Raw genomic sequence first — 21425 nt, forward strand, 5'->3', positions numbered from 1 at the left:
GATCCAGACTTGGTCTACTAATTAAAAAGGCTTGGAAGCAAAGCTCCTAGCTCACAGTACACTCTAGTTCACAGTAACTAAGGCTTTTGTCAGCCATTTGATATACTCGTTTATGGTGTTCAGAACTGTATTTTTCAAAAACCGTTCAGACTATAAACCAGATGAGTCATGACCCTGTAACAGAAGGTAAATTATTCTCAAATATTTTATATTTGTGCATTAACACATGATTAGCCACGAAAAAATGAATTCCCAAGTCCAAAAAGTAACTGACAAAAGACCGAAGACAAAACCGAGAATCCTTAATTTTAATTTTATTATGGTGTAACCAGCTGTAAGGAATTACTGGTCTGAAGCATAGTGTGCAATTGTCCTATCCTAAACATTTAATAAAGCCTATAATTCAGAATGATCCTGACAAGTGATGTCACCACTGGCAAGCTATGATTTTTTTTTTTTTTTTTGAAGTCTATGTTTCTCAGCAATTAGTGCAAACATAGGCACAGCCAATGCACAGAAATGCTCAAGCATTTCTGGAGACTGTATTTTTTTTAATGCCAGCTGCTTTGACTCAGAGATCAAAAAAAATGCAATAAGTTCTGGACTGCTCATACTTGATAGTTTGCTGGTAAGCAAAAGAATTCCTGTTTGAAATCAAATGGCTTCAATATGTATTATTTCCTAAATGCAGGGCAGAATGCTTGCTACTAATGCGAGGATAGCTTGAAAGAAAAAATTACCATGATATTATTCAAAAGTACTAAACACAACATGAAGTAACTATGCTAACAGAAAAGAAAAAAACCCCAGTCTTAATAAATTAAGCTACTTTCACACTAGGGTATTATGTACTACCAGGCAGCTGATTTTTTGGGTGAAGATACTCATCAGGTGCCTGATAAGAGAAGATACTTGGCGCAGCTCCATCGCTGTTCAAACCGATGTCGTGGTTAACAAGCTGGCTACTATACAAGGCCAATCAGGCTACCGGTATTCCCGATTACTCACTAATGGTTTCAGCAGCTTAACGAGTGCCAAAAATGTACAGTGCCATTAATTGGGCAAGAGAGAAGAGGGAAGAATATCAAGAAAGGAGGTAAGATGTCATTCACCTCCTGAGCAGCACAGCGCTGAGTCGTCCATTAGCACGGCCTTGACCAAGGATCCAAACTAACAAAAGAAAATGAGACGGGCAGACTGAGGAGCAAGAGGAAGATTTCAGACCCAAGGCACAGTTCTTCACCGTAAAAAGCAGTTTTGCCTGCCCGTTGAGTGCCAAGGCAGATGGAGGCCAACCCTCACAGCGCCAAACACCCACCATCCTGCCCAGCACACCTGGACACCGGGCGGTCCCCAGCCAAGGGGTGCTGGGCACCCCGTCTGGGTACGCTGGTTCCTCCTACACCACCACCAGCTGCAGTCGTTCACCCAGCAGGGAAGAAGCTGAACAAGGCTGATTAATTATAAAAATACTTGTCTTTTTTTAAAATTTATTTTTAGTTCAAAGTGAATCACAACTTCCTGCCCCACCCCTTCCCTCCTGTGAAGACGTAAGTATGTCCAGATCATCTTTTTTTTTTTTTTTTTTTTTTTTTTTTAGCATCAAGAGTGTAACACATTTCAACTGCTGCTGATACAGGTTTTACAGCAATGATTTTGTAACCCCTTAAAAAGCAGAAATGAAAAATCCCACATACAAATGCAGATAAACTTTTGGAATGTAAACACGTAATATACACAATTACTCCATTATCAAAAGTATTACGCATTTATCAAAACAGTTGAATATAACACTTTTCAACACATATTTTATATGGTCCAATCATAATTTGAAGGGAGACTGTATACCCTATAAGGGTAACTGTATACCCCTATAACATAATCACTCCTGCCATAAGTTACAGATGTATTTGACAATACTGATGCCAAAAAAAGGAGGGTTTAGTTCAATTTTACCCATGCTCTGCTGATTTTTGACACTTGGCATAGTTCACTCAATACATTCCATAAAGGTATGTAAACAGTCCTGATGTAAGGACTAGAGAGATTTAAATTAAATCAACAGATCTGGACTGGTCAATGTTAATGTCTTCATTAACTCAGATACCTTATTTATCCCTGAGCACCTTAAAATTGTTCCCCTAAATCTCACTGAAGAACATGTAATTATTTCACAAGAATGTAAAACTGTATTTGGATAAATTCATGTCTTAAAAGTCCCATTTTCCTTCACTGGTTTAAAAAAAAAACAAACCAAACCATAAAGCCAAACAAAAAAATGTGTCCCCTCCCCTTTGTTTTTTACATGTACTGCAATACCTTAAAAAAAAAAAAAATCACCCTATCAAACAACATCACCTACAGACACACTACAGACTACAAAAATATTGCATAGGAGTGTCAGTGGGCATAGTCTCACAACATGAGAGAAAATGCTAAGTCTTCTTTAAAACATTATGGCAACATTCTAATTTATTTTCTTTTTAAAAATCAAGTGGTCTCACTTTATTTCAAAATTGTACAAAATGGCCATGGCTGTTTATAAAAAAAAGTCTCTGTCTTGAGAATATGTGAAGTCTCAGGTGCATTAACAAAAGACCTGGAACCATTCACAGTGCAGCGGAAAGCTTCTTTTGAGGCAGAAACTACAATTCATCCTTCTTCTTTCCTACTCTTTCATGGTCTCTTTCTCTCAGGACTCGCATGAAAGTGGTGAATCCAGACTCCTGGTTTTGAAGAAAGAAAAATATGGGTCATATTTTTACAAGCAAACCAAAACAATGTGTCAAGAACACTTTTAGTTTCTGTATAGCATGGCAGAATATAAACTAAGGAGCAGTTACTGCTTCTGCATTGTCTCATCGTGCAGTGCTCTGGTCCAGTTCTGCTCTGCTGTAATCCAAGAGGAAAATACCCATGCAGATTCCACATGTCAAACATTTAAGAGATGGGACACAGAGAAAAAGGCCCTGAAACTTACAACACAATGTAAAAATCTGTCCCTTACAAGTGTCATTGATGTCTTTTTGTTGGAAACTCTCATAGACATTTTCAAGCCACATTTGTATGCTACACATCTCACTCTGAAAGCAGTTAGTGGATCATTTGTTGACTATACACACATTTGCCACTGTTCCTCATCACTTAACAGTTTTGCTCATGATCCTCCTCCTTTTCCACACATTCCGATGATGAGAATTACATTTTTTTCAAGTTACTATCAAAATTATTGTCAAACAATTTCAAACCTGGATGCCTAGATGCTGACCTCTGTATTTCAACAACTTACGAGTCCTGATTATTTAAGGCTGTTGGATGCCAGCAGTTTCCTTTTCCAAGGAAAGCTCTGAACACAACTCACATGCATTTCAAATGGCTCAGATAAGCGTAGCTGTGAACACCTGTGTTTGAACACACTGTCAGCTGGTACACCAACACTATAGTTGTCTGGACAAGTAACACTGATCCCACCCAATGTGACCATTTTTACTTTTAAACAATCCTGAAACACACCAGTCAAGACTGGTGAAAAAGACAGAAAAGACAGAGAGATAGAAAACAACAAACAGAAGTCAAAGTTTGACCTTAAAAACCAAACCAAAACAAAGAAAACAAAATGAATCAAAACCAAACCCCAAAGCTGGGAAGCTTTTGAGAAGGCCAAACAACAGAACACTCTTCTAAAACCATTCACTATTCTTCCACTGAAAAAAATCAATGAGGTGACAAGTTCTGGCCATATGTCATCTGGAGACATCTGGCAATCAACAGCCCTCACGAAAGGACCCCAGTTTTCAAAGCTGTGTGTCTGGAAGTCATTTAAATTATACTTGGGCCAGAGGGTGTCCCGATTCTTCCTTGCTCGGGTTGCCTGGGGTGAAATGCCCCAAAACCTCTACTCAGGAACTGCAGTTCTCTTGGAGGTGTGGAGGACTCCTTACAGGCTGCCGCTGGGGGTCATACTCTTCCCCATAGCCAGTTCCCCAGCGCGGGGTGCTCCCGCCCTGCTGGCCACGGCTCCTGCTGTAGCATGCCATGTTGCTCCCAAGGCAGCTGACATCACTTCTCTTCCTCCCTGCCCATGTGAAACGATGATACAGCTGCTGGGCCACACGGAACTAAATGCTCGTGGACATCTACTGATTTAGTGCCAGAATCAGGAACAGAAAGCAGGTTCTCTGGCTCCCCCTGCTCTCTCCTGAGATTTGTTTTGCAAAGTAGGACGTCGTTGGCCAGGTGGCTCAGAAGGTGTTACCATGCTGATGAGAAGTCCTTTAACAGTGCAACCCCTTGTTACTGAAACAGATTTGTGAATAGACATGGAAACTCCATGGAAGGCAGAGTGCTAAGCGCTGCCTCCAGTGTTATGATAGGCGATGACAAAACCTAATTTGATGCTGCACAAGCAGAAGACCACAGGTCCCAGGAGAGGTGGAGGGAGAACACGGTTTCCAGCAGGAGAGAGACTGTGACTTGGGTAATTTAATTCTACCCAAGAAAGGGTTGCCTGCATATAGGGGATTAGTCTGTCCACTTTCTAGCATAGAGATAATCATCTCCCAACTGCTGTGGCCTCAGAGAACTCCTGTCTTGCTAAATTCTTTTTATCAGCCACCACGGATCCTTCCTTTCATATATCATTTCTATAAATATGGGTTAAAAATACAAAAATTGCAGCTGAAATTTACTTAATTGTTGGGTACTGCACCATCTTTACTTTTAAGAAAAGATCCACAATTGGAACTAAACACAGTATCCATAACAACATGTGGATCAGCACCCATAAAAATGGTAATTACTGGGGTCCTAATGCTGGAGAAAACTGGGAGGCAAAACTCCATAAAGTCTTCCCTAAGATCCTGACTGACAAAGAACCTCAGAATTTGGCTTGCTTCTTCATGCTCCTCTATAATTTGGTGAGCTGTAACAGCAGCAATAACTTTCAGACAAGGCTCTTTAATCAAAACCACTGGATGGCTTAAGACCCCAAGTTTTTCTTGCAAACCCTAGCTTCTCGAGGCAATCAACCACTGCTGAGGATTAACTTCCCTCTGTCAGGTTATGACAAAGAACACACACAAATAACCGGATTGCTCCCTTATTTTCAGGCACTTTACAGCCATGGAAGGCATTATGCCATTTCTGCCCCTTATTCTCATAGCATAGAATGAGCTGGCCACAGAAGGACAAAAGAATGAAATGTTAGCCCATGGGCTAGATGGCACAATCGGTCTTTCCATCCTGAGCTCCTGGAGTGAATCTGATTCAGAGAGAGTGAGGTATTTTGTTTCCCCCAGACTCCAAAGGACAGCTTTGTCCCTGCTATAAAACCAATGGTCTGTCACCATTTGGCAGCCTGGTGGACCTGAAACATGTTTGCAGTATATGCACGATCCAGATCCAGAACCAACAGGAGTAAGTTCTGTATTTTCTGGCATTTCTGCACCTAGCAGCAGCACATGCAATAAACCCTTCACTTTCACTCAGTCCAAAAATTCATTTGCAGACTTCAGCTTAAAGAATAAAATATACAACAAAGCACTATCAAATCTACCCCTTTTTCCTCTTCTCATGTTCCTAAAATAGACCAAGTATGTTCCTAATGCAGAGATGTACAGGGGTGTGGTACACAATGATTCATCCATGTAAGACAGTAACAGAAGCAGTTAAAAATCCTTTCAGCATGATAAAAATTTACCCCGCAGTTTTCATTTGCAAGGCAGTACAGACAGAGGAGACCTTCCTCCCTGTATCAGGTGATGACTTTTGCTTTCACTTACCCCTCTTTCTCCAGTATATTTCTCCACAAATTTCCCGTAGTTGTAATAGTTGAAGGTGGGGTAGCCATCAACCCCCTCCTGCTTACACAGGTCATGATTCTGTTCTTTGGCACAGTCCACTGCAGCGTAGGCGATCTGAAATGCAAGAGATCAGCATGAGGCAGGAGAAGACAGAGCAAGACTCCACTTATGCTGCTGCAGCTTAGACTTAACACTAGGAGAGACCCATGTCTCTGCCAAAAATGCAATGGCTTTTGTAACAGCTCAGCTGTGGAGGAAGATCAGAGGGTGGTGATCAGGTCAAGCCACATGAACGGAAGAGCAGAAGCCTGCTCCATCGCAAAGAAATGCTGTGCTGCTCACACAGCACCTGGCCTCCGCAGCTGCGAAGCATGTTCAACTCACAGAGCACAAAATCACCTTTCTAGCCCCGCTGCTGAGCACTGCATTAGACTCCAAATGGGAAATCCACAGGTTGTGTTAGTAAAACCAAATCCAGGCATGGTGGTCATAGCTCTGTCATTCTGCAGTATTTTTCTTGCACTTTGGTTTTAACTGAAGAATAGTGGCAGGGTAACTTTGATAATGGTAATGACCCACCTAACCCAACCTCCCTCCTGTGGCATGGCTAATGCTAGGATTCTTGGACAAACACTGCTGGTCACTTACGCAGGCTACTAATGATTTCTACCCCAAATAGCTGTTGTAAACTCCATTCAGTTCTCCCAATGTCAAACAGGGAGGGGTGAGAGGCCAGAGCACTGTCTACCAAGTAATGCACATGAAGAAGCCTGCTTGCTTGCCATCTCAGCCTGGGTTTATGTTTCCTTTCCCGCCTTTTTTCAGCCTATCCTTTAAGATAGGGACTGTATGTTATGTGCAGCCATTAGCAAAGTGGGCTTTAATTCCTTCTGAAACCTCTAGATGCTACTGTCACACAAACAAACCCCAAGTAGGAAACAGTCTGCCATGCCCTCAGCCTGTTGGCAGCAAAGCAACACCCTCTGTCCCTGCCGGCTTCAGCACAGGCAGAGTGAGGAAGTGCAACCTCACAGCCCTAGAGCATCAGCTCAGGCTAACCCTAGAGAATCTGACATTTGAAACCTGAATCTGTGAAGTATTGAGGAGGGGCTGCACTTAACATTTCTGATGTTGAAACAAAATGCAATTTGTAGGCTTCTACTTAAAGCAGCCGAGCCCTCTGCTGTGATTTCACACTGACTGTTCCTGTGAGCAGCAGTTCTGGCTCTGAATATACACTGCTGCTCACACAGGCTTGCCTTCACAGCCCTGTTACATGCTCTGCTGAAGAGCAAGCAGGTTTAAGTACAGGATATGTAAAAAAACAAACAAAGTGGAGGAACAATTTTTGCAATTGTGGGTTACGATGTATCAAGAGCTAATTTCAGAGCAGACACATCTTAACTTGAAATTTCTGTTCCACAAGCCTCCTTCAAATAATCTGATCAAAATACCTTTTTTGCTTGCATGACTTCAGAGTTGCAGTTAAACTGTTCTTCCATAATTAAAAGATCACTTAATATTCCATAATGCCCTCCAGTTTCATGGTGACACTGTCAAAATGAGAAAACCTGATCTCATGTATCCTAGCAGTAGTTAAAGAGATTGGCAAAGCCAACTTCAGTTAATTTGCTTGTTTTGTTTTGGCTTTGAAAGCCTGACAAGACAGTACTCAGATCTTACTTGGGTCTGTCTTCAGATGGAAGGCACTATATAAAGTGAGCAGTGTTCCTACCTTAAATATTTAGTTTCTGTTTTCTCGTTTTAAACATTAATAAGGCTATTACAGAAACAGGGCTCTTGAGAGCTGTTAAAAACATGTATGATCACACTTTTTTTTCTTTTTGTAAACAGAAAGACTCCTACTCATTCAGGGCCAGTTAAAATGAAAGGTTAGGAACAACATACTGCAAAAGACTTTCATCTAAGTATTTATGCCTTCCTGACCTTAGCAGCCAGCCAAAATTTAGAGCCCTGTTGGCTACCTCTGTGTAAAGGAAAGCTTACAACGGAGACAAACATTTATATCATGTCACAGTATTAATGTAGAAAGAATACTGGAAGCCCTGGTTCCCTGAAAACAGGAAGAATAAATAAAACCATTTTTTTCTCACTGCTCTAAATATCACACAGGGAAAGATTACAGCTAGAAAAAGGGGAAGGTATATGTGCACTCAGTAGCTGGTCTGAGACATGAAACTGTTGGCTGATGACCCACCTATTCTTAGATAGTGTCTTGGAGATTAAGAAAATTAGCTTTTAGTACATTGGAAGGAAGATAAGCCCTCTTTTTCTGTACCTCTCTGGAAATATCTAGACTGGCTTTAGTTGGTGTGAAGAGCCCAATTTCATTTACAAAAGACTTCTGTGAGAATAGCCCCCAGTGAGAGGAGAGGCTGCAGTGGAGGAGTGCAATGCCATAAGCCACTGTGAACCTTGTTCAATATGTCTTTACTTGTTGCCTCAAAACAGATGACTGATGGACTATAAGGAGGTGGCCTCTGAGAGAAACATCCGTTTAGTAGTCTCCTTGAGATACAACTCTCCTTTTGTCGTGGTTTGAGCCCAGGACACCTCCACAGCATGTGGAAATCTAAGCTGGTCCATCTGTGCATTTGTTGTACACTGAAATAATGCACAAAGACCCCAGTCAAAGTGTGGCCGCAACAGTCACATTAGCCTAATGCTGTGCCTAATCTAACAGGTCTAATGGTGAGGGACACATATATCTGGAGCAGTGTTTGGAGGACATGCCCATGGTCTGCCATTCTCTGAAATGCTCCTGATGCATGCTCCCACGCAGACCCATGGACTCACCGCTGCTCCTGCAAACGTCATTTTGAGCCCAGCTCTTGAGAACATACATTCCTGTTCAGTTATTTTTACAGCCAGTGAGAGAAGAGAAATGGCAATTTTCAAAAGCCTTGTAACTCACACAGACCTGAGCAAAATTTCATAGAGAGACATCTAATTCCCAAGACTGTATCCAAGGCTGCATTTCAAATGCCTGCTGACAGCAGTAGCTGAGTAAGAGTACTTAGGAGAGGTTGAGTGATTACTTTAGAGTGGAAATGTTAAGGCAGCCTAAATATAGAGGTTGCTACCATCTCTATGCACTCATTACCATAGCATCACAGTCCTAATTGTCTTGCCTGTCTCACAGCAGAAGATCAAATATAGTGCACTGCAAGAAGAGAAAAGTAGTGCTGAAAAACACTTGTAGCAAAACGGACTTCTGGACTGAGGACCAATTCCAATCTCAATTCTATCAACTTCAGACAGCTGAACTCCAAGACATACCAGCAAACAGCACCAGTGCCCTTTGCTTCATTCTCTTTGTGTTTTCAGGAACTGTGAATATTAAACTCCATTTGTGGTAGAGGAGTCTCCTGTGGGAGTTTTCAGTTAGGGTGAACTACTTCATGATGATACTGAAAGGCCACACATAAAAAGATGCAGCCCACAAAAAGAAAGGCTTTGCTTGGGTCCTGGCTCAAGTGAGCAGTGATACATCGCAGGGAGGTCTTCCTCTCAATCTCCTTAGCAACGCTCAATTTTTCTGCATCGCTAAATAAGGAAACCGAGTCAGGAAAAGTAACAACCTGAAGAACCTCTACCAAAGTGTGTTTAAAGACTTCTGGAGAGTATTACTCTCAGAAATTATCTTCATATTCAACTATCAGCAACAATTTCCATGGAAGGTCACTGGAAAGCATAGTTCAGCAAGATCTATATACTTTGAAATTTCTGGTTGAGTAAAGTTAGTGTTTTTACAAGTCAGACAGATTAAGCATTAGATATCCCTCATATGTATCTAGGGGTCAAGACACTTGAAATCACCTCTCATGAATTCCCTCTCATCAAGAGGGAAAAAAACCTCCAAAAACCTGAGAGAACAAAAAATTCTCCTAATGCTGGTGTAAGACTTATGTGTATGTGCATATATGTATGTCCATTATGGAAAACCCCAGCGTAACAGCTTTCAGAAGACAAGATTGATTTTATGGAGATTTTGATTGTTAGGGCTAAAATTTAATTTCTTGAGCTTTCCTAACTTTCCTCTAACCAGAGGGAAAAATCCACTGAAAAAAACATTTCAGGAAGAAAAAACCCTAAGTACTATATCTGCAACACGCACAAAACTCCACAGGGTTATGGATTCTCCATAACCCAAAGCTGTGCTGCCTTAGATATTGACAATACATCATTATATACAAGCTCCCTCTCCAGAGGCAATGCTGTTCAGGTTTATCACCATCCTGTTCAGTAGCTGTAGCAGGAATAGAATAGTTACCAAATGAAAAAGTAGTCAATCAGAGACTGTGAACACCAGAGGAAGCTCCTTGGAGTACATTCAGCTTTCTTAATATTATTGGTAGTTGCTCACAACTGGTATGCAGATTATAATAATAATACCAGGTTGTTATGCATAATAATAAAAAAAATAAAATGTAATAGCATATTAGTATGCATTTCTCCTTTATTCCATAGTCAGTATAGTTTAACACAACTCTAGCAGCATCTGGGAGTGGAAAATATCTTTATCTGAAAAGTAAAGTCCTACAGCAACATTTCATGGTTTTACCAAAGACATGGGAGCTTAACTACAGAGTTGGAAACTTAAGTCTGCATGGCATTAGAATGTGTGATACATGACCAGTTCTGAAGAACTCTTAAAAAAGGAAATAGAGCACAGCATATTATTCAGATAAAGTGGTCTGATCATGAATGCCAAGCTGTTGCAAAAATCAGAACTTTTCATTTAGATGCTTAAATAGAAGTGGAGCTATGCTGCAAATGTGACCACTGTTCTCCGTGTGTCTCAACTGTAACAGAAGGATGATTGATATTTTTTTTTACAGTGTGTTAGAAGGAAAAAGAAATACTTGCAGTATCATCTAATCATACATCAGGAATCACGGTTCCCTTCCAACAGAATTACGAAACAACTTTTTGCTCTAGAGGGATCTTGCACGTAAGGAACACAATTACATTCAGAGGTTCAAAGAGATGTGCAGAAAATTGAAAGTGGGATCCCTTGACCTTCCAGGTAACTCCTCCTTTCTCTTCTTAAACCCCTTTCATTTTAACAGTTTGTCTCCCAGTCACCATATGACAATATAGTAAAAATACCCCCTGCAATCCTAGTTTCTCTCCTGTTAAAATATGTACTGCCACACACTGGTTTATTGATTCAAGGAAATAAATCTCTGCTGGAGCTAATATTGACTTTTGTTATGAAAATGGAAGTGAATAACTAACTGAATATTGATTTGAGAGACAAATGACATATGATAAGCTTAAAAAAAATTAAAATAAAAGTAAACTTGCAGCATGGAAAAGAATGCTTCCAAGCAACATTATTAAAGTATAGTCAATTCCAGACGACAATTACCTGATTATTAAAAAAAGTCTGTTGTTGCCAAATGCCTTAAAAGCACCTATGAATAAGACAGATGTGCATTCTTCTCTACGATTACTCCACAGGTTTCTATTTATATTACCTGTTCTGGATCCTAACTGCAGCTATGAGCTGGCCTGCTAAAGCTTGTTGCAATTCAGATACTGTTCGGAATATGAAAGGCCTTGCAAATGGAAAATTCATTATTAGCTGCCCTGATGTGCCACAGCAGCATCACCATAGCTGCAACCCATCAGCTGTTCTCAAAGCGGGCCTATCTGCAAAGGGAAGATCCACTAGTAGCCACTACAACATACAGTGCTAACATCACTATATTTAATGAATCTAATTAAAAAGAAATTCAACGCATGCTTTTTAAGCAAACAGAGACCAAAGTCTTGGTCAAACTAAAATATTAACTCTTTTGGATAACATTTGGTTCAACCCATTGTTCACAGTACACACTGGGGACTCACCACTCACTGGGGATTTCATTGCTGTCTTGCAGCCCCCCACTAGCACACCAACTTACCTCATTAGCTGCACCCTTTCCAGCAATCTCTGCTACCACTGTTTCTGTACAAACTCACTAGAAACCAGTTGCAGTCCTCTGATTCAGGTCAGTGCATTTGTACAGGAACAGTCTTCGTTGAAAACGGAGATTGGTCAAAACAGCAGCCCCTCCTGGGGGAGTTCCAGAGATTTGTTACTGAGAGGTCTTGAGGAGTCAAGAGCTTTCCTTCAGCAAAGCCAAGCTGGAGCATCACAGATCAGTTCCTTCAAGCTGAACTTTAGGATCAGCCAAAAGGCAAAATGCAGATTTTTTTTAAGATTTAGCCAGTGCCCTTTCAAGAGTCTCTGGAGCAGTTAGTGAACATGCCTTCCTGCTCTTCAATCTGTTCAGCAAAGTGACAATCCTCACATTTGCGTTTTCTGTTGTACACTGGTCACTGCCAAAACTTGAGCTATGGAGCACAGGCCAAAGGCTTTCCCGTGGCAGCTGTATGCAAAGACCACAGCGCCTCAAGGCAAGAATGCTCCAGATGGCCTTTTTTATCTTTTTTTTTCTTTTTTTTTTTTTTTTTTTTCTTTTTTTTTTCCCCTCCCCCTCCTTTTTAAATAACGGAAAGCAATATGCTAACTGCTTCACTGGACTAGCCTCTCCACCGATCTGGTCTTACTGACACTGAATTTCTCCAGGTACATGGAAAGATGCCCTAGGCAAGCGAACAGGCTCGGGATTTCTGCTAAAACCACCAGCAGTGATGTGGCCAACAAGAACTGACATTTGGGGCCAATGTTCCGAGCATTGCGTTTTTGAACTCCAACTCCAGCAGTGCAGATGATGAAAAAGTACACAGCATTACACACAGGCCTGGGGGAGGAGGGGACTTCTGAGCCAAAACCACCCCCTCACAGTGAAACTGCAGGGCCAAAGACACGTATTTAACAGCTTCAAGCTCTGCTCATCTTCAAAATTCCAATGTAAAGACTCAAAGTCTCCCAAAGGATACCTTTTAAGATACCATTCATAAGCAATTCAAGCCTGGAATGTTTTTGATTGTTCTTTGTCATCTGCAAAATTAAATGTTTAATTAAAGGACCACCCCTATTGAAGAGAAGATACCTTAAATGCTACCATACTCCGTTAAGCGAAAAAACCTTTCTCCGGGGAAAAAAAATAAAGACACTACTACAGACTAAAAATGAAAATTAGTAATCTTTTCCCATTTTTGAAAGAAGAAATACTCCTTCCCTCTTAGGCAGGAATTTTGCAGAAGTTTGAAACCCTACAGAACTACGAATTAGCTTGAAGGCTCAGCCCAGTTTGAAACATGGGAATATGCCTAATGCTGCTTGTGGGAACAGCCGTGTGCCCTTCTGAAGTCTTAAACTGGTTTATTTTCTTTTCCACAAGGGCACAAACTGGCAGCAAGAAGCACCTTGGCAGGTTATGGCCGTAAACAATTAAATCAGGCTCCCCAGATAATCAATCCCTGGCATTTTCGTAAGTCACTGAGGTGGAATAACATAGTTTTCCCTAACTGCACACACCTCTTTGAAACTGTACCAGCCTTAATATTCCCTACTGGCTCTCCTGTTCCAACTCATTACATTTTATACCTCCTCACTTCAGCCTTAAACTGAAGTCAAGAGTTGCAACCGTCAATCACTATTCTGCTCTTGGGGTCCTTTCATAACCTGCAGTCTGAACTGAAAGCTTCACAAGCCTGCATTTACCACCACCAGCACCATGTCCAATAAACTGCACCATGATTCAGATTGCCTGTTAATACATCCTGGAGCTCTCTCTAATAAGCAAGTTTCACATTGTTTGGTACATTTGCTTCATCTCCTCTGACTGAAATTTTAATGAGTTTAGGAAAGAGAGGCTTCATTGGGAACTACCAGAGAAGTAGGAAAACAAGGATACTTTCTCAAAGATCTTGGAAAAAACAAGTAACCAAAAGGCATTTGAGCACACAAATACACAGCAATGAGAGAAATTAGAGTTGCACGCCTCTCTAAATCTTCTGTGTGCCAGAGGGCATAAGTGATGGACTTCTAATTTTATGAAGTCAGTGATACAAGAAAGATTTGTTTCTTGTCATTCTGATGCATCTTATGTAAGTTACAGAAAAGATAAGAGGAAAAGAAAAAAAAACACGACAAAAATCATTCTGTTATAGTAGGAGGCAGATTAATAAGGGCATAAGTGTTACAAAATTACCTCTTCATTTAGAATAGAATATAGAATAGACTATTTTAGTTGAAAGGGACCTACAACAATCATCTAGTCCAACTGCTTGATCACTTCAGGGCTGACCAAAAGTTAAATCATGTTGTTAAGGGCATCATCAAAATGCCTCTTAAAACACTGACAGGCTTGGGGCATCAACCACCTCTCCAGGAAGCCTGTTCCACTGTCTGACCACCCTCTCGGTGAAGGAATGCTTCCTAATGTCCAATCTAAACCTTCCCTGGCACCACTTTGAACCATTCCCAGGCGTCCTAACTCTGGGTCCTGGGGAGAAGACCTCAGCACCTCCTTCTCCACTTCCCCTCCTCAGGAAGCTGTAGAGAACAATTTCCCTATTAAGTCGCCAAATCTTTTCCATGCCACACCTAAACACAAAGCAGTTGTGAAGTTGGAACAAATTCAGAGATCAGAATGAAAGACAGTACACCCAGAGATAATAAGCGGGTTTCTAGCTAGTTATCTGGATAAAACCAGTGGCTCAGGTGTATTTTTTTAATTCTAGATATGCAGGCAGTCAGTTAAAATGTTTCAGCTGATGTAAGGAAGTTCACTGGTATGCTTCAGCCATCAGATATATTTTTAAGGCAAAAGCACGAGGGTTCTAGAAGGTCCTGACAACCTGGACTCATGTCAGCCAACTTACAGAATATATTTATGTTACGCAAGCAAAGATTAGTTATTTGATTGAGGTTTTCAGGACTGTCACACAACTGTAGTTTCTCCACATGCACCCCAATGTCTGACAAAAACTGAAGGGGAATGGAGATTATATAAATTATCTTTTATTAATCTTTCAAAGAGAAGGAATGTGTTTTGCTTCATAAAAAAGAACTCTTACACAAAGAATTAAACAGAAAAGACAATAAATTAAAGAAAACAGAATAGGTTAAGTGTGTAACTCAGTTTGACCAAAAAAGATACAACCCCTAAGACGCAGATATATTTCTACTAGTATAACAGCAATTTTATATACAAGCAAAGCCTATAAAGTACAAATGGTGGAAAACATTCTTAAATATCTCAGAAATAATTAACAGCAAGTTACCTTCCGATCTTCTTTAAAGACTTCAGCAGCGGTTGTAAAATGCGGAATGGCATTTTTACAGTGGGGACACCCTGTTTGACACAAGAAGACAAAACAGGATAAGCATTAGTTGTACATAAGATACTAGAACAAACTCAAGACATAATCTGAATTAGTGGAAAAACTGTATTAAAAATAATTCTACACAAGAGTTCTCCCGTTCTGAGAAGAGTGGGACAAGGCATCTGTAGACCATGTGTCACTGCATGAACTTAAGGACATGCTTAAAATCCCTCTGATTTCAAGCAGTTTACGTGGGCGCAGGAATAAAGACAGTGTGGTTGTGAATAGGAGGAGGTTGGAAAGGAAGTCACTGGGGGCGTTTAGATGTGTTTGGGAATTGCCTGTGTTAGAGCCAAGCCACCGGGAACACAAGGGAGAGGAAGAAAAGCATGTCCAACAGGCTACACATCTTTTACTTATGGAGAGTGGAGGTCCAGTCCCAGGTTAGGATGACTGCTGCTGCCCTTCCTGGAGACCTGCCTCCTGCTCACCACAAACAGGCAACACCAGGAGAGTTTTACAGACACAGCACACAAGAACCCTACAGCTTTGTGTGGGAGATGGGCTGATACTTGTTTGTACCACCAGAGCACTGAACAAAAGGCCAGTTCATCTTTTGCTTAAGCACATACTAAATTTACGCAAACATTTGAGAAGGCGGCACAGAAGAGGAATAAGAACTGCTCTCTTGATTCAAGATTCAGATGCGAGTGCTCTTCAGAAGCAATGTCTATTGTCTACGATTAATCTAAACTACTCTTAAAATAGCAATACTAAGTAAGGCTTTGAAAAAGAAAGTACCTGCATATGTGTAACGAATTACTTTTTTCAAACACAGCATAGAGATACTGTTCTCAAGTAAAGACTCAGGATACCATTTTTGCTTAGATGCAGAAGAAAAAAGGAATGGACACACTTCTGTCAAGCCTGTATAACCCTAGTAAAGGCAAAAGAGTTTACCCTGCTATTATTTCTAGATAGGAATAGAACAGAACACAGATTAGTTGCTCACAAATTCCAATTACAGCTTATGCTACTGTTGTTTACCAGTATTTTACAATGATGAACAAATGGCTGTGTTACTTTTAAGTCAGTACTGAACAACTGCCCTCTCAGGAGGCTTGCAGCCACCCTCTCATAAACTGCACTCACTCTTTTAGCTGACAAGAAAAACAGTATCTGTGCATAAATACTGCACACCCCCTTCCATGAAGGAAAGGCTGCACACCCCTTTCATCTTCACAAAAATGCATTTTCATTGCTTAAATGCACTGCTTTGAATTTTAGAGTACTTTTTTCTTCAGAATAGAATTTTGAAAGCACTGCAATGACACACGTGTATAAATGTGCTGAGAGTCTTTGCAGTAACTAAGAATACTGAAAAGTCAAGGGGACACTTCCTGGGAAACTGAGGCTCTTCTGCAAATTTGTCTTAACAGCTTCAGACCCTGTACACAGCGTAATGGCAGTCTATCCTGACAGCAGCTGTGTCTCAGCAGGAGACAGTGCAGATCCTCTACAGCTTGCCAACTATTAACTTCGCTGAGTTGCTCAGCATTTGCCTGGGAGAAAATGGTCAAGAAAGAAAAGGAAGAAGAGAAGGCAGAGGAGGCAGCTAGCATTCCAGGTTGATCCCATGTCCATCAGCCCACTTCTCTTTCTCTTTCACCACCTGCCTGTCCTATCTGCCTGACACTGAAAAGCCTTCAGGTCAAGCCTGCCTCTTGACACATCTTGGATAATCTTCTGTACTGTGGGGTGACTGCCTTGGTTGACTTGTTAACACTACTCTACAGAAATAAATCAGAACTGGTGACAACATCTAAAAAGAATTCCAGAGACGAAAAATCAGGCACCCCTAAACAAGAACACTTGTTCTAGTCCACATACATGCTGTAGTTTACTAAAAAGCACTTTCAATTGTTACACTAAACCATAAAGGCTCTTAAAAACTTAAACCTTTCAGGTTGCTCTTTCTGCTTATGATATTGAGCTTGAAATTTAGATTTTACCAAACAGCAACTTTCAAACCCTCAATAAAAGATATTTCAAAAGAAACATGAGACTTCATGTCTTCTTATTCCCCATTAACATCTTTATGATACATCAGTTGATGTGTTTCCCACCTCATAGGTGCTGGATTGGCAGAGGATGGAGCATTTGGTAAAGCCTCTCTCTAAGCCCTTGCTAAAGTTGCAGCAGAAGATCTCTCCATGAGCCACATTCTTCAAAAAAAAACAGAACACAATTCAACAAATAATAAGCATATTCTTGCAGACGCAGAAAAGTCCAATGGCTATTAAAAATGCAAGCTGCCATTTTACAGGGGCCAACAGATGGCTGCTAAGAAAACAGCTCATGTGGCTCTTTAGCTGGTGACTGCTCAGAGAAGCAGCAGCAGCAGCTGCTCAATATCCCTTCCATCCTAGTGAGTCACCACTGCACAGGCTGCTGCATGGTGCTCAATAGGTGGAATCGAGAAGGACTTTGAGCGTGGTTGTCAGCAAAGATGCACGTCTTACAAGGCCAAGAGGAAGCATCTGATTATCTAAACGGATACGGCATTGTAGAAAAGGTAGGCAAAACCAGACCTGCTTTGAGGTTGCGGTCAACAAGACCACACAGAGGAGAGGAGCACCATGTAATTCAAAACAACCGATAAAAGAACCTATGCTCACAACTTTTATTTCCTCTTCTCTGCGATCTTCTCGTCTTCCCACACTAACACCAAATGACAAAAAGCTACCTTCATTTACCGATCTGAAGCTTCATCACTCCTCCCCTCACTTCTCTCTTGGCCCAACCTCCTTTCTTTACTGCACTGTGCTTGCAAAACTAAAACACAACCATATGGCTTTTGGCAGAGCTCACTCCAAGTCCAGTAGGCATTTTGTTAGCCTTAGACATCCATCCATGGAACAGATGTGAATGCTACGCTGAATTCCCAAGGAGTTTCAAGGAGTCACCGAAAAAGGGGGAAGGAGCACATCATATGGAATAGCAGAACTTCATCTGTTACAACTTAGAAGGATTGCCAAATGCAGCAAACACTTGGAAGTCACCCAAACCAGTCATTCTATTTAAAGCACACATGCCAAAAAAAATAAAAGCAGAGGTTGATGTCTTCATTTTGACAGACGGAAAACTTGTTCTCCCCATTCCCTCTTCACACCCACTATCACACGTTTATTTTAAGTGTTAACACTATCTTCCAGATTTGAAAGTGCAAAGAAAGGAAATGTACTGAGCACTGTACATGAGGCTAGGAAGTGTGCAGGCTCCTTACAAAGGATTTTCCAGATGGGCTGCAATGGAAAGAGATTAAACTGGTAGAACCTGAAGGTGTGGGAAAGGTGTCATAAATCAAAAGGTCCTGCCCCTTCTCAGTAATATTAATAGGACAGTAAGACACTACAGACTAAAGTAGTAGGAAGATTCACTCCATTTCATTTTAGCTGAATAACCTGGGTGCTATGGTAGGCACACAGGCTTCCTACAAGGCCAACAGGCGGACTTTCAACTGAGCAGCACTGGAAGTAGCACTTCTGGGAGCAGAGCCTTCTAACATAGGTGCAGAGCTTTGCTTTACCGATTTTCTTTCTTCATTTTTACATCATTGTCAAAGTTGATCTCAACAGCGTTAACAACAGATGTGAACTGATTGGCAATTTCCTGTGCCTGACTTAAGAAATCTGAAAGAAATCTCCTCCTGGAACATCCAGCCCTTTCACAGGATCTCAACACTGGCACTCAAAACCCCTAATCACCTCTGCAAATCTTGAGCTAACTTTATTTCCTAATGCAGAAACACACTTGCATTACCTGGCAGGAAAGCTTGACATCCAATGCACATGCGGTAGCATGTGTTAAGGACATTCTCTGTTCCAAATCATCAGAGGACACAGCTTTATTACAGCTCAGGCCAGACATTTTCACCAATCTGTGCTCAACATTTTGCACTCTGGAGGCCCCCCCATGCAGCCTGTGGTGGCATCTGTCCTGCCTGACTGCTGAAGCCTGCTGAGGATGAGGACTGCCTGCTTAAACAGGTTCCTGGATCTATATGAGAACACCTGAAATAGAGGCCTTTTAAGTTTTCTTTGCCTTTCTACAGTTTGGTTTTTTGTTTTTTTTTTTTTTTTTTTTTTTTTCCACCATTCATGCTGTAAAGTTGGTAAGGGCTGGGAAGGCACAGTGCAGTACAGTCATGATGAGCAGCATCACATTCCTCACCTTGAAAACCAAGTAGTTCTTGACTGATCCAGTACATGAAAGATATTATTTCTGTGGGTAAAAATTCAAGAGGAATGGCTGATGAACAGCAGACAAAGGAAATCAAGTAAGCAAGCAAGCAAGCAGGCTTCATTCAGATCCATTATCACTGAGGGGGAGAGTGAGTCAGATTAAATCTCCTCTAATTAGAGAGGCATTTAAAGGAAAGCTAGTAGGTCTTCTGGGAGATGAAGCGATGGAAAACATATAGGCCAGCTTGTTTTCCATGGACTGAATTTACTGATAAACAGGAACAATCACACAGTACAGCATCTTCTCCAGGTGTCTTTGAGGAAAGAACCAATGATCCAGTGTTGGTTGGGGCACAGAAAGGTGTTGGAGAGGCTAGCAGAGAATCCTCATGGAAACACTTGTTTGAGGACTCTGAAGAAATAAAGAACTGCAGGGTTGAGCTGGATGTGGTTTCCAACATGACGCCACAAAACATTTGGATACATGACATAAAGCAAAGATACTGCATGGTGAAGTAGAGAAATTTACTAAGTGCTCATATCACCTTGCAAACTATTTTTATTTTAAACAAAAAGCAGACTAAGGAAAAAACAATATAAACCTGTTTGTCAGGTAAGGTAAGAAAAACACAAAACTGACATTAAAAAACAAGTGCACATTGCCCCAAACATGAGTAATCAAGTATAATGTTGTGGTAGCGATTCAATAAAACTGCAGAAATAATATCCTGTATTAGGAATTGTAAACATTTCCCATAATTGCAGGGTCCCATGGGATGCAGAAGGGATGCAAAGAGGATTGCAAAGCAATGGAACAATCAAGTGTATAACCTACATATCTTTATTACATTTAAATCGAGAATTTTGCATTGGACAGGGTTGGGGTTTTGTTTTTTTTAAACAAGTTAATTGTTTAGTGATGATAGCGAGTCAAAAGAAAAACTTAGTTTCTTAAAACTTCAGTGTACAGAAGTATTAGGACCAGATGGCAATTATAAAGATGTCTTCAGAGTAGTACATGAAACAGATGCACCCTGTTGGACAATAGTCACCTTATTACTTTTAAAATAAAATTGTGTGAAATTTTCAAAATTGCCTAAAGGAATCAAGTTTTCTCTCCAAAAACCACAGGCTTCTACTTGCTTAAATATGAAAAACGTCCTTTAAGTTACTTCATGCTTTGTTTAATTTGAAACTACAAAGCCCAGTGATATAATATAACCTCTCTACAGCTGAGCAGTACAAGGTTAATTCAGTTTCCTTAGAAGAGTGGAAGCTGTATTAGCATAGCACATAGAAGAAAGGTGAAGCTGTTTTTAATGAATATAAATCAAAAGCTAACAATTTGTACAAAATAGATAGAGGAAGCAAATGGACATCAAAGCAGTATCTACAGTCAGCAGAGGTAATAATGATGTTTTAAGTATATAAGGGGCTTTAAATGTATTAGAAGCAAAAGAAATTCAAACAATACTAGCAATATAGCTTTGAAAGAAAATGATGGAGTTGTCAAAAGGGACTTCACTGAATATATATATGGAAATAAGAAGTAGGTGTGGAGAGGGCCTCTATGCCTGGCACCTCCAAAATGCTGTTTTCAGTTCTGGGTCCACAAATCAAGAATGAGTTCAAACTGGAGGGGGCTCAGAAGACCCATAAGAAAAACAACAGGACCAGAAGGAACGTTTCATGGCAAAGGGAGTCAGGAACCTCAGTGTGTCAATAGCTTAAATCCAAAGACAAAGTAGTGACAGAAATTGAGAAAAGTCAGTCTAGTTTTCATAGTAACAACTATTCAAGCTGGGTGCCAAAGGCTAAGTAAACTCCCAGAGATGGCTGCATGCTGAAGCCAGTCAAATTCAGACAGGAAATTCACATTCCCCATCACTAGTGATTTTTAGTCTGAAAGGAAATGGTTTTCTAAAAAAGATGCTTTCATGCAGCTGTTCCCTACCTGATCAGACTGCAGCCTGTCCTTGACTCACATCACTGAGCTGAAACTGGTACAGAGGTGATATGGTTTTACTGTCCTTGTATCACATCTCCTGAACGACCAGGAGCTACAGCGTGCCAGCACTGCCCCACAGCTCAGGAAAGGACAGCCCCTGCTGACCCTCACCTGAGCACCCTA

The 21425-nt window shown here is 40.8% G+C and overlaps 1 protein-coding gene across 1 annotated transcript in view; it reads right to left on the bottom strand.

Moving 5' to 3' along the window:
* Window positions 1–1473: 1473 nt before the first annotated feature.
* Window positions 1474–21425, bottom strand: part of PDIA5 (protein disulfide isomerase family A member 5) — a 128451-nt gene continuing 108499 nt past the window's right edge. The window contains 3 exon segments of the mRNA XM_042784401.1: window positions 1474–2726; window positions 5781–5915; window positions 15009–15079. Coding sequence (XP_042640335.1) covers window positions 2646–2726; window positions 5781–5915; window positions 15009–15079 — 287 coding nt within the window. The 3' untranslated portion in view covers window positions 1474–2645.

Source organism: Tyto alba, unplaced genomic scaffold, assembly GCF_018691265.1.
Source record: "Tyto alba isolate M040663 unplaced genomic scaffold, T.alba_DEE_v4.0 Super-Scaffold_7, whole genome shotgun sequence".
In the NCBI taxonomy this organism is placed as follows: domain Eukaryota; kingdom Metazoa; phylum Chordata; class Aves; order Strigiformes; family Tytonidae; genus Tyto; species Tyto alba.